Consider the following 12,515-nt stretch of genomic DNA (forward strand, 5'->3'; position numbering starts at 1 on the left):
AGAGCTTGTTAGTATTTATAATCGGGCACTTGTAATCACCCGAAGAAAAAAACTAACTTGCTCGCTCGTTTGTTTCATGTCGGTTCTGGTTAGCGATGACGGTCAGTGAAAAGGCCCCATACTTTCACATGAAATAAGAGATGCACGAATTTTTCGTATTATGTGTGATTTTTCATTATTTGTTTAACATTAAACGTATAAATAGACTGACTATGATGTAACACGACCATATTTTATGATCGTTGTCACCTTGCGCCTAGACCGGGCCCACCATCAATGACTTCATTCATCCCACGCGAAATTTCTTTTACTGGGTTCACCTCAAGTAAACAATATTGATTCAACTAGAATGCATTCAACACAATGCAGTGGTAGATTCAATTGCAATCATCAATTTATTGCTTGAATTCAACAAAAAAGTGTCTGTGAATCTTGTCTTGGTTGGTCCAATAATAAGTCATGCAGAAAATTGTTGAAATTCGAAAATACTTCCGGTTTATTCAACTCTTTGGGTTCCAAAAATGTAAATCCTGCAACCACGAGTTTCGATTGATGGATTCTTTGTTACAAGAGGTGGACGAATTTTGTCCTGACGTTTCGCAAGCATGAGTGTCTTACATCTTCAGGGATGCTTCACCGCACAATGAACTGACAACCAAAGCCAAGGGTTTTCAAAAAATGGTAAAAGTTTCAGATTGCTAGGTGCGTTAGTATAGAAAATGCGAATTTTTAAAGGCAAGAGCGCAGTTGAGTAAAACATCAATTTTTAGACCGATTTTTACCAAGCTGGCAAAAATCAGGATTTTTCGTGATTCTTATGAAACTTTCTGCATCCCTAGAGCTAAGTTTGTTCTAGTAGTAGTGCAAATTTGAAAAGGCTATTTGTTTTAGTTAAGAATACGCGAATTTTTATAGGAGGGAGCGCAGTTCAGTAAAACAGCCATTTTGAGACCTGTATTTACTAAGCTGGCAACAATCGCGCTGTAAGGCGATTTTTATAGAACTTTAGGAATCTGAAGAACCAGAGGTTTTCTAGTGGCAGCCAAAGTTTCAAATTGTTACTTCGTTTGATTAGAAAGATGCGAAATTTTCTAGAAGAGAGCGCATCTCAGTAATAGCAGCCATTTTGAGACCGATTTTTTATTAAGCTGGCAAACTTCAGAACTTTTGGAAATTTCTACGAAACTCTGTGCATCTATAGAGTGAAGTTTTCCCTAAGGAAGGTTAAAATTTCTAGATGCTACAGCTTTTCGTTCGGCAGATGCGATTTTTTTTGAAGAAGTCGCAGCTGAGAACAACTAATAATTTTGAGACCGATGTACCAAGCTGGTTACAATTAGGATTCTTGAAGATTTCGACGAAACTTGTAACATTTTTACCATCAAGTGTTTTCTAAAGATGGTGAAGATTCCAAATTGCCACTTGCTATAGTGTTGAGGACGCAATTTTTCAAAGGAAAGGGTGTTGTTGAATAAAAACTTTCATTTTGAGAGTGGTTTTGACTCAGATGGCAACAATCAGAATTCCAGCCGATTTTTATAAAACTTTGAGCAGCCGTAGAGTCAAGTGTTCTCTAAAAATGGTGAAATTTTCAAACTTCTGCTTGCTTTAGTTAAGAAGATGAAAAATGTTAAAGGAGAGAGCGGGGTTGGCTAAAAACATCAATTTTGAAACCGATATTTACCAAGCTGGCATCAGCATTCTTGGTTTTTTTTTAATTTTCAGCATTTTTAGAACCAACTGTCTTTTAAAAATGGTGATAACTTAAAATTGCCATTTGCTTTGGTATGGAAAAATCCGAATTTTTAACAGAGAGAGTACAGATGAATAACAAACTTTTTTTGAGAGCGGTAGTTGTTAAGCCAGCAAAAATCAGGATCTTGAGCAATTTCTATAAAACTTCGAAGATCTAAATGCTGCGATTTTCAGATTTGAGTACCTAAAAACATCCATTTTAAATCCAAAAATTCACTGAGCTGGCAAGAATTTCAATTACAAGAAGTAAAAACTTCCATTTTGAGACCGATATTTAATGAGCTGGGAACAATCAGAATTTTCGGTGATTTCTACTAAACTTTGAGCATCTATAGAACTAAGTGTTCTCTAAAGATGGTGAAAGTCACAAAAACCTACCTGCTTTAATTAGAAAGATACGAATTTTCAAAAGAGAGAACACAGTTCAGTGAAAACGTGCTATTTGGGACCCATATTTGCTAAGCTGGAAACAGTCAGACTTTCTGGCGATTTTTATAAATTTCAAGCGTTTGTAGAATCCCGCATCTACTAAAGATGGTGAAAGTATCAGATTGCTAGTTGCTTTATGTTGGAAGATGCTAATTTTTTAAAGAGAGCGTAGTTGGGAGAACCGCCATTATGAGAACGATATTTACTAAGAGTGCAAAACTTAGGACTACGTACGATTTTCATCAAATTTCCAGCATCTTTAGACTGAAGTGTTCTCTAAAGATGATAAAAGTTTCAAATTGCTAGTTGTTTTAATTTGAAAGATGAGAATTGGAAAAATGAGATCGTCATTTACGAAGCTGGCAAAAATTAGGAGCCTAAATTCAATTAAATCATTCCAAACTAAGTCCATTTACTGCGTTTGATTGTCCAACAAAAGCAAGACAAGCAAAAAAAGACAGAGAAGTGCAGCAAGTGAAAAATAAGCCAAAGCTTCAAACTAAACGACGAATTGCGAAAAACGGAGTTCATGTTCCGATTTTACGTTCCAAAGTTCACGTTCATGTTCAAAGAATCGCGATTTCTGCTTAATAAGCCAGTGAAAAAATGTTTTAAATATATAACGCAAAGCGCTTCGTTGCACATCTTCATAGTTTTCGTAAGATTCGGTTTTCTACTGTCGCATTGTTTTTTTAAATAAAATTTCCGCACCCTTTAAGACCTCTTTTTCCACACAAGTGACCTTTGAAAATATTAAAATTAGGTAGAAATCAGCTGAAGAGAATCACACAAGGAAAAAAGGTCATCAAACACTCCAGATAGTACAAACTACTCCCATCTTCGTGACCACTTTCCTATAGAAGATCTGGATTTGCTGAATAATGTTCACCTATTATTACTCATTATTGATTCAAGCCAATTCTAAACTATCGGTGGTAAAGTTTTTCGGACTTACAAGCCACTGGATTGCTCTAAGCCCGGGAATGTTTTCACCTAAAATTTTCAGTAGCTGAACCTCCAGAATCTGTTCAAACTCCTGAATTTCCACTCAAATTAAAACACGAATATTAGCCTCAACTCCCTGGATGAGTTGCATACATCGATGTACTGTTGGACATTGGCAAGATAAACTCAACAGAGAAGAATTGGGTCAAAGCGAGTGAACTTCCTGCAGACGTACTGTTATCGGGAGGTGAATACCCTCCTTTCGACTGAAAATATTCCCGGCAACTTTATGAAATATGAATGGGATACTTCATTACACACGCATGGTGTTTTTAAAGATCCCGTTACTCAATGGGCACGATTTGTGCGATTTTTCCGTGCCGAGCCATACGATTTAGAGGGATGTGGATTTACATCGGCAATCGTCAATCGGCTTTAGCACAAACCGGTTTGTTTAATGAAAAAAACGCAAACTTTTCCATTTTTTTATTCAAATTTGGCATTTTATTTCGTTCGACTCCTACTAGCGTAGAGGAATTTCGCCTACAGAGCTGAATTGGTATTAATTAATAATAAAACTGTTCAAGGAAACAAGTTGATGGTTTAATTGCGTTTTATTGGAGTTAGGTTGATTTAAATATTCTTCTTTGGCGCTGTTTTGCTTAATAATTTGGGCGTTTTGGCTTCTTTAATTGCACAAACCGGAAGGTTTTTTGTCACTGTTCACTTTTAATGTGATGTTGATGAATCTCACACTCAAGACGAAGTCTGCGCGTCAATCAATCGCAGTTCAAAAATAGTCTCTGAAAGTACAAGGCTTTCAATCAAAAAATATTATCTAGAAGGAAATTCATTTGAAGAAGATGCTGGCAAGATGAACCAACCAGTCACAAAGAATCAGGGAAAAAATTAAAGGGCGACAGTTTTCACATAAAAGACGCAATTTTAATTTGGGAGATTTAAGTGCAAGCTTAGACCAAATTGTCATGTTTCTCGCCCTCTTTTTGCTAATTTTTTCAAGAAAACATTGAGCCAACGCTCTTATTTCCGTCCGTTCGGCTGGATAGAGTGCTGAATTGAGTTTTTACACAGTTAAGCATCACTTGAGAAAGGTTGGCAATTTTCTCACAAGAAACTCAATTTTCAAGAACACCATCAGTTCTTCTTCGATTTTTTTTCATTTCTCAAAAACCATTTGAGCTACAGAGCCCGTTTTCTGATCACTGGATAGATAATTAAACATTCCATTCACTAAGTGCAACTTGAGACAGTAAATGAATGCAATTTTTACACAAAATGCTAAATTTGAATATTACATATTTAAGCCACAAATTCTTGTTTTCCGCACCTTTTTGCTCATTTCTCAGTAACAAATTGAGCTAGCGCACTGGAAATATTGGCCTTTTTCACAAGAAAGGCTAAAATTTCAAAAATAACTATGATTTTTTAGGCGACTTTTTCGTCATATTAGAAAAAAATCCATATTTGTTCTGTAAAAATAAATGTTAAAAAATTGATGTTCTTTATCCTCTTATCAAATGAACTTCCAGGGTGTAACACCAATTCTCGATTAATTAAGTTTAGAAAAACTGGTCAATTAGGACCAACAGTGTATTTTAAAATGCTAAAAAATAATATTCTTATGATCATTGGCGCCTAAAACCGTTCAAATCCTGCAATATATTTGCTTGAATCGTACCCAGATAATTCGGAAGTGTGTAACTTTTCAGTTTTATCTTCGCTTTTGGAGGCCGAAGGAATTCGGTTGGGCGCTAAAAATAAGAGTGATCTATTTAGGCGATTGGTCAAGGTTCCAATGATGGACCCAATTTTACTGATTAATACCGAAGTGATAACAGGCTCAAATTTGGAAATATTTAGCTCAAGTTGGCGTGATATCTAATGGTAAAATTGACGAGTGAAATAAGTTTTTCGCCAGGTTTTTAAGAAATAGATGAACGGGAGGTTTTGGCCAATATTCAACAAAAATTCCTCTATGATTTCCTCACGCTTCAGCTATCTTTGTGTAATTTTCATCGGACTAGATCCATATTGTTTAGTTGTTTGAGATCTAGGTCGTCTTCATTACGTTACATTTTCAGGCTCCTTATTATACATATTACATCACTTTTAAATAAATTTATTAAATTCTTGCTCCCATTTCTTATAGATTGCAGCTTTTGGTACAGAAAACCGACAAATTAGGAGAAGTTGTCTGTTTTAGTCCGCCAATTGAAGCAGATGAAAAATCGAGTTTTTACCGCATGGGTTTTGAAAACTCGTCAAGCGGTGGAATGGATATGAACATTTTCTCGAATAAAATCAAGAACCGGAGGTTTTTGAACTTTGAACAAACTGGTCCAGTTGTGTTTACATGCGGTCTAATTAATAAACGAATTAATGCAGCTTGTGACCGCTTGCAGGCCGMTCGCTMGTTTTCGATTTCCTGATCTGATTATTTATCCAGATCAGTTTGTTTATGTGCGGAGCGCATTGAGGTGATTTCAACATATGCAAATCTGAACACATGACTCAATAACTCCAGCTTACGAGCCAARTGTAATAACGAAAATCTGTTATTGAATAACGAAGACTTTTATCAAAACCGAGTTAAAATGCGATAATAATATTTGCATGAAATATTCTGCCAACAACAGATTTCAGCACGCATGTCGAACTGATTATGGGATTTCTGGGAACTAAAACACTTGCACTGATAACACATCCGGTAACAACAACCTCCAAAGATGACTTTTTGCTCTACAAAACCTCATATCGGCTGGCAATGATACGGTTCAAAGTAAAGGCTAATTTCACTAGCTGAGAGAATTATTAAGTATCATAATTGTAGTTTTTCTTTACAACCATAATTAATATTTGCTGTGCGAGTTATTTATAATCAGAATTATTGAAAAGCCCGGTTTTGTTATCAATTTCTTCAGCTTTGGACTTTCAACTTCTTAAGCTTTGGACGCATTTTTTTTTCGCCATATCTCAAAAACAATTTCAGCTACAGAGTCGGTTTTTGAATTCGGTACTGGAGAGAGAGTTCAAGACACGATTCATTAAGTGGAAGTTGAGTTTGGAAATTGTGGTAGTTTTAACAGAAAAAACTGAATTTGAACGTTATACATTGAGGTGCAAGATTAGGCCAAAATTTCCTACATGATGCCAACTTTTTGCTCATTTCTCAGAAATAGATCGAATGGGAACGCTCAGTTTTACACCACTAGACAAAATTTTAATATCAGACATTTAGATACAAGAAAATGCCAAAATTTCATACATGGTCCCACATTTTTCTTCATATCTCGCGAACAAATTGAGCGAGCGTGCTAATTTCTGCACTAATGAATAAAGCATTAAATAGAACATGTACGAAGAGAAGCATCGCTTAATAAACGTGTGCCGTTTTCACACAAACAACCTAAATTTGAAGCTGTTACTTTGAGGCCGGTTTTGGCAAAATTGCGAAATAGTCTCAAACACTACGCCGTCGTTTTCGTCGTATCTCAATAACCATTTGAGCTACAGATTTCGTTTTCCTATCATTGGATAGAGAATWARAAAGAACTCGCAGCAGTTTTTGCATCAAAWACAAAATTTGAATATCAGAYATTTAGATGCAAGAAAAWGCCAAAATTTCATACATGGYGCCACATTTTTCTTCATATCTCATGAACAAATAGAGCGAGCCCGCTAATTTCTGCACTAACTTATAAACTAGAGAATAGAGCATTAAATGTCACATAATATCAACTCAGATTTGTTTGATCACTTTTCAACTTTGGACTTTTATCGTCTAAAGCATCGAAACGTGTAAAATTATTGGAACATTATTCGGATATTTCTTTTCTGAAGCGGATCTGAGAATCCTTACATTTACGTCCAATGCAAGCGTAAAAGAATTGCTGTGTGGAACTCTTTGTTATATCGAAAGCATTCATTTTCTTCATTTACGAATGTTTCGACCCTAAGAATAGATTGAGATGATTGGATCTTCTTCTGGGTTATTCTTAAAGTGTTTCAAAAGAGGAACCTAGTAGTTTTTCACGCCTGAATTAGAAACAAAATAATCATTGTAAAGAGCGAGAATTAATTGAGAAGGCAAGAAGATGAGAAAACTCCTGGTTGCGTTCCATATACAACGGCCCAATATTGAAATGATCTGTCTTGTCTTATAATAATGTGTCGGTTTCGTAATGTTAGTGGGTTGTGCCCAATAACAGGTTACCGGCACAATGGGCTCTGTAATTTAACCGGTACCAGATCAGATCGCTTGTGTTTATACTGAGTTTAACTATAAATTAATTTCAGTCCATGTTCAGATAAGAGGAGGAATTATTGTTGTTGCATTAATAGAAAATTATTGAATTATGAAACATCACTTGCCAGCCATTAGCAGCTAAATGCGTTATTTTTCATTTAAATTATGATTTTCCTCGATAATTTTTAGTTTGAAACTACCGGAGAAAATGCTTTTGCTTTGCCTCTTTAGTAGGAAAAAAGAAAAAATTAACTGATACTTTGTGCACTTTGAGTCAACCAAACCGAAAAAATTAACCATCGAATCAATTCGATTAAATTGGGATTGTAAACGAAACGCTTTGTGGGTGGCTAATATCAATGCGTACTTCCTACAGAGTGCACCTACGCTAGATGTCTTCCATAAATTCACTAAACGTGTTCTTTTACATCAGCAGGACGTATGTTGGATTTTTTTAGACTTTTGTGTTTATTGAACAAACATCTTATCGAATGCTTCATCTCACCTTAACGTTTACAACCGGCAAGTTGGATAAGTTATCTGCTAAAGTAACTGGCAGATTTCCCCAATTTTTTCAGTAAATGTCGCTTTTTCAACTAGTCGTTAAAAAATCGATAAATGTTGTATTAGTGGCTCAAAAAAAATAAACTGCTCCTTAATGTGACCACCACCTTGTGTTAACACTTCATGAAACGCTGCGTGAAACAGTCGATTGGGATAATTTTTTTGGACAAAATTGGTGACAACTTTTCAAAAATTCACGTAAAAAAGCAACAGAATATAAGAATTTTTTTTTAGCTCTGTTAGTCGGTCAACTGTTGCAGATAAGGAGTTTGCACGTGTTCCACATCCTTTTTTGTTAACCCCTTTTCATGTGACTCAATTCGGTAGGTGGACAGACGCAAGCTGTTAATTGTGCCACCACATTGAATGAGCGTTATCAAAATGGTACGGAAACAAATGCTGCGAATTTTATCACCCATTTTTGACGGTATGTGGAGGACAATTCTCTTCGTGATAAAAACCGTTTCGTTCTGCTACTTTGTTGGGGCTGATAAAAAAAATCTGTTCGGAACGTGTCGGTTCGTCATTGTTTCGAATGGCCTGGAAAACTTGCATCATCCACTGATTATGTTTTTTTAAGTTTCTTTTGAATATTGTCCCGTTTTTGCAATTTTCTCCTAGCCTTAACACCGCTAATTAATTCGGTTCGCCAATCTTATTAGAGAAACGATTGCTAGGGAATTTTCCTACCTTTTTTATTTTATTGTTACAAGCTTTCAAATGGTCTCCCTATGTACCAATAGAAATAGCAAAGTTGGTCATGGAACCAATAGAAATAGCAAAACTGAAGTTTTCTTAGAACATTTAGAAATCTATTTTGCTTCCGTTCAAATAAACGCTTTAGCTGAATAATTTGCAGAAATAGGATTTTTTTTTCTTGGTCATGGGGCGAAAAGTTCCTATAAAATGTATGAAAACTCAAGTTCCCTCGTCGATTAAAAGTGCATCTGGATAGGGGACGTAGATGAAATTACTTACGGAATTGGAGAAACCATTTTTCTCTTCTTGGTGCGATAGGAAATTATGTGAAATGGCAAAAACTCAAGTTCGCTCCTGAATTAAAAATCATTCGATTTGAGAGGCAAAGCTAAAAAATTCGCAGAATATGCTCAAGGGTATACTTGAGTTCAAATAAACGTTCTAGCTCAAAAGCTTCCAGAACTTGAAGAATATTTTTCCATTTTCCTTCTGAATAGACAAATACATACATTTTCAAAATTTCAAATTCTGTCGTGGATTAAAAATACTTCTGCATACAAGCCGAAGCTGAAATTTTCACGGGACCTTTACTAATATATTCTGCTTCAAAGAAATAAAACTGTTCATGTGCCAAATCTCTCAGAACTTGGAAACCAATTTTTTCCTGGTGTGTTTTAAAGGTGTCAATATAGATTGACAAAACTTAAGTTCGGTTATGAATTAAAAATCCTTCTGCATCGAACCCAAATCTGAATATTTCATGGAACATTTACACAAGTAGTCTGCTTTAGACTTTAGAAAAGATAAGTTAAAAAACGTGCAAAGCTTGCAAAACGGTCTGTCTTCTTGATCCAGGAGAAAAGTACTTCATAAATTTGCAAAGTCTTAAGTTTCGTCGTGGATTAAAAACGTTTCTATATAAAAGTCGAAGCCGAAATTTGCACTGGATGTTTAGAAATGTATTCTACCTCAAATGAAATCAAATATTTTGTGGAAAGGCCGAACTTCAAAAACTTTGTGTTCTTCATGATTTGTTCGACAAGACAAATTGACGAAGACTCGACTTCGGTAATGAATTAAAAATATTTCCGCATAAAAGTCGAAGCTGAAAATTCCGCCAAATGTTCTCAAAAATATGTTTCTTTATTTTGGAAAACGTTTTTTTCTCTTTTTAGTTTGGTTAAAAAAAACAGAAATTTTTGAACACTCAAGTTTCGTGGTGAATTAAAAATAGTTGTGTATTAAAACCGTAGCCGACTTTTTCACAGGACATTTATAAAAGTATTTCTCTTGAGATAAAAGAAATATTTTAGTGCAAAAGCTTACAGAACTGGAGAAACGAACTTTTCTCTTGGCGCGATTAAAAAAACTTTCGTGCACGAATTAATAATAATTCGACCTCAAAGCCAAAGCTGAAACATTTGTAGAAGCATTCTGCTTCAGCTCAAATGAAAATTTTAGCCCAAAAGCTTGCAGAACTGGAAAAATAATATTCTTATTCAATAAAAAAGTGATATAAATTTGCAAAATATCAAGTTGCGTGCTGGATTTAAAATACTCCTGCTTCGAAGTCGTGGCCGAAATTTTCAATAACTCCCAGAAAAGCGTTTCTCTCCGGATGACCGAAAATGTGTGTGGAGAACTTGAAAAATATTTGTTTTCCTCCTGGGTCTGCAGGAAGTATACCATTTCAGCAAAAATAAAACGCTCGACGTTTTAACGAGCAGGAATCATTAACAACTTTGCTATTAAATAATCATCGACCATCTGGCCATAATACATAGATACTATAAACATTAGTCGCTTTCGCTAAAAAACAAACATTCAAATATCCGAGCCTAAATGTTGGCAGTTTGAACACACAAACATGCTCCAATATAAATAATTTCTCAATCTACATACATTTTATTAAGGAAATTTCAATGAATAGCACTTAGCTGCTTCCGAAATGAGGATGTCCTAAATATCTGCAAACTGCTCCAAACTTTCAGGTCGATATTTCCAGCAAACCAACAGAAAATGTATTTTCTTTGGTAAATTATTTTTTAATGGGACTAATCAACAACAATTAATGCTAATGTGTGGACGAGCAGCGTGACCAATCAGCCCAAGTTTATCGCAGAGATTTTCAATTCTTACATGATGCCACAGATGAGTTGGATCCGGGCAAATAATGGACAGATGTTTTGCATGCACGATCCACAGCGACAAAAAAATATCAGAAAATTGAAAACAGCCAGACAGCGTATAAATTCGGTTGTAAAAGCCATATACAGTTTTTAACCCATGGTCACTTAACCCAAAATCTGTCTTAAAAAGTCTTCTATTCAAAATCTGGACACACAAAATAAATTGCACAATTCCGAAGTGGTTTTCTCGAATTTCTCTCGATTATCTCCAATCAGTCAAAGAAATGAAGCATAAAATCGATTGAGTCCTGAAACTGATTGAAGCAAATTTATCAGCCATTCAACGCGCTTTAAAACTTGTACTTGATTTTTATTTTCCCTGCAATTTACCGACTGAAATTTGATGTCTGACCCCATTACCAAATACGGCAAAACCAAGCGCCGACTGTGTTCGAATTACACATCGAAATCTGACCTTAAGGCACTTTTATGTAATTTTCTGCTCCACGACCATCTTCCTAAAGAGTTGATCAAGTGGTTGATTAGTGAAGCTTTTAATTTTGCCGTTAACGCCGCTCATAAATCCAGAAAAAAGCCACACTAATAAGTTGAGGCGTCAAAAGAGTCGACACATCAACGGCGATTTGTATGGGAGTTAAACAGGAAACGCCCTGTGAATTTCAACTCTCAAAGATAACAAATAGTTGCGGCCTATTTGAGCATACAAATTGGAGAATCTATTTTGTTGTCTGCAAACCAATCAGGAAATAACGAGCTTTAATTGCTTTCTCTGGAGCAGTGGCAGACTATGCCTTAAGCCAATCAACACCCCCAAGAAGTTTAATTATTCTAATTGCTACAGCTAATTAGAATAACGAAAACTGGAATATACGCGGCAAAAGGATTGTTTGACGCAATAAATCGGTGATAGTTCAAGAAAATTTTTTTCTGGCGCTTCTAGGTCAATTTGATACACAACTAGGCGTCATTAAATCGCGCTGTTTTGATCAGAAGCGTCTTCATTAATCAATACCCAATAAATGGCAGTCATAGCCTGATTAGCGGCGAGTTTGTTGGCCAGATTGTTTCCATCAATTTGATTATGCAACTAAAACTCGATTTTCTTTCAGGGGAAATGTTCAGGCTGTAGCACGCCAGTGAAGTGCAACTGCACTGGAATAAAGGGCCGACCTGGAGCGGAAGGAATTCCTGGACAAAATGGACTGCGTGGAGCCCCAGGCGACACTGGATACCCTGGAGGTCCAGGGAACAAGGGCGAAAAAGGCTCCGATGGTGGCTATGGATCAACAGGCGATAAAGGACCACGGGTAAGTACGCTTTTCCTGCAGTTTACACTGAAGGAAAACTTTTAAAAAATCTTGCAGGGCGACGCCGGCGACCGAGGCCCGGATGGTATTCCTGGACGTCCTGTAAGTACTTGTGCCCACTATTTGCCAAACACCCAACATAAATTTCGATGTAGATAAGTTCTATATTGTCGAGGCGGATTCATTTTTTTCAAACTTCTTTTTGGGTATTTCGCCTCAAAAATGTTTGTCTTTAAAAAAGACAGAATTTCCTCACGTCTTTTATTACAGATTGATAAATAGTGCTCCTATTTCGCAATAAGAACGAATTATTTATCAAAAAGTAATCAAGAACTATCGCCTAGAGGGTATCCTGCGACACACTTAGGCTCAAGCTGTAAGAGAAAATTCCAATTAGTA

General features: G+C 35.9%; 1 protein-coding gene across 1 annotated transcript in view; it reads left to right on the forward strand.

Moving 5' to 3' along the window:
• Nucleotides 1-12,515, forward strand: part of LOC109538613 (collagen alpha-5(IV) chain) — a 37,130-nt gene that overhangs the window by 14,914 nt on the left and 9,701 nt on the right. The window contains exons 2-3 of the mRNA XM_019905926.2: nucleotides 11,919-12,116; nucleotides 12,174-12,218. Of these exons, the coding sequence (XP_019761485.2) occupies nucleotides 11,919-12,116; nucleotides 12,174-12,218 (243 nt within the window). The remainder of the gene's footprint in view (nucleotides 1-11,918; nucleotides 12,117-12,173; nucleotides 12,219-12,515) is intronic.

This window comes from Dendroctonus ponderosae, unplaced genomic scaffold (genome assembly GCF_020466585.1).
Source record: "Dendroctonus ponderosae isolate FM_Combo_2020 unplaced genomic scaffold, Dpon_F_20191213v2 Dpon_F_20191213_3, whole genome shotgun sequence".
NCBI classification, from domain to species: domain Eukaryota; kingdom Metazoa; phylum Arthropoda; class Insecta; order Coleoptera; family Curculionidae; genus Dendroctonus; species Dendroctonus ponderosae.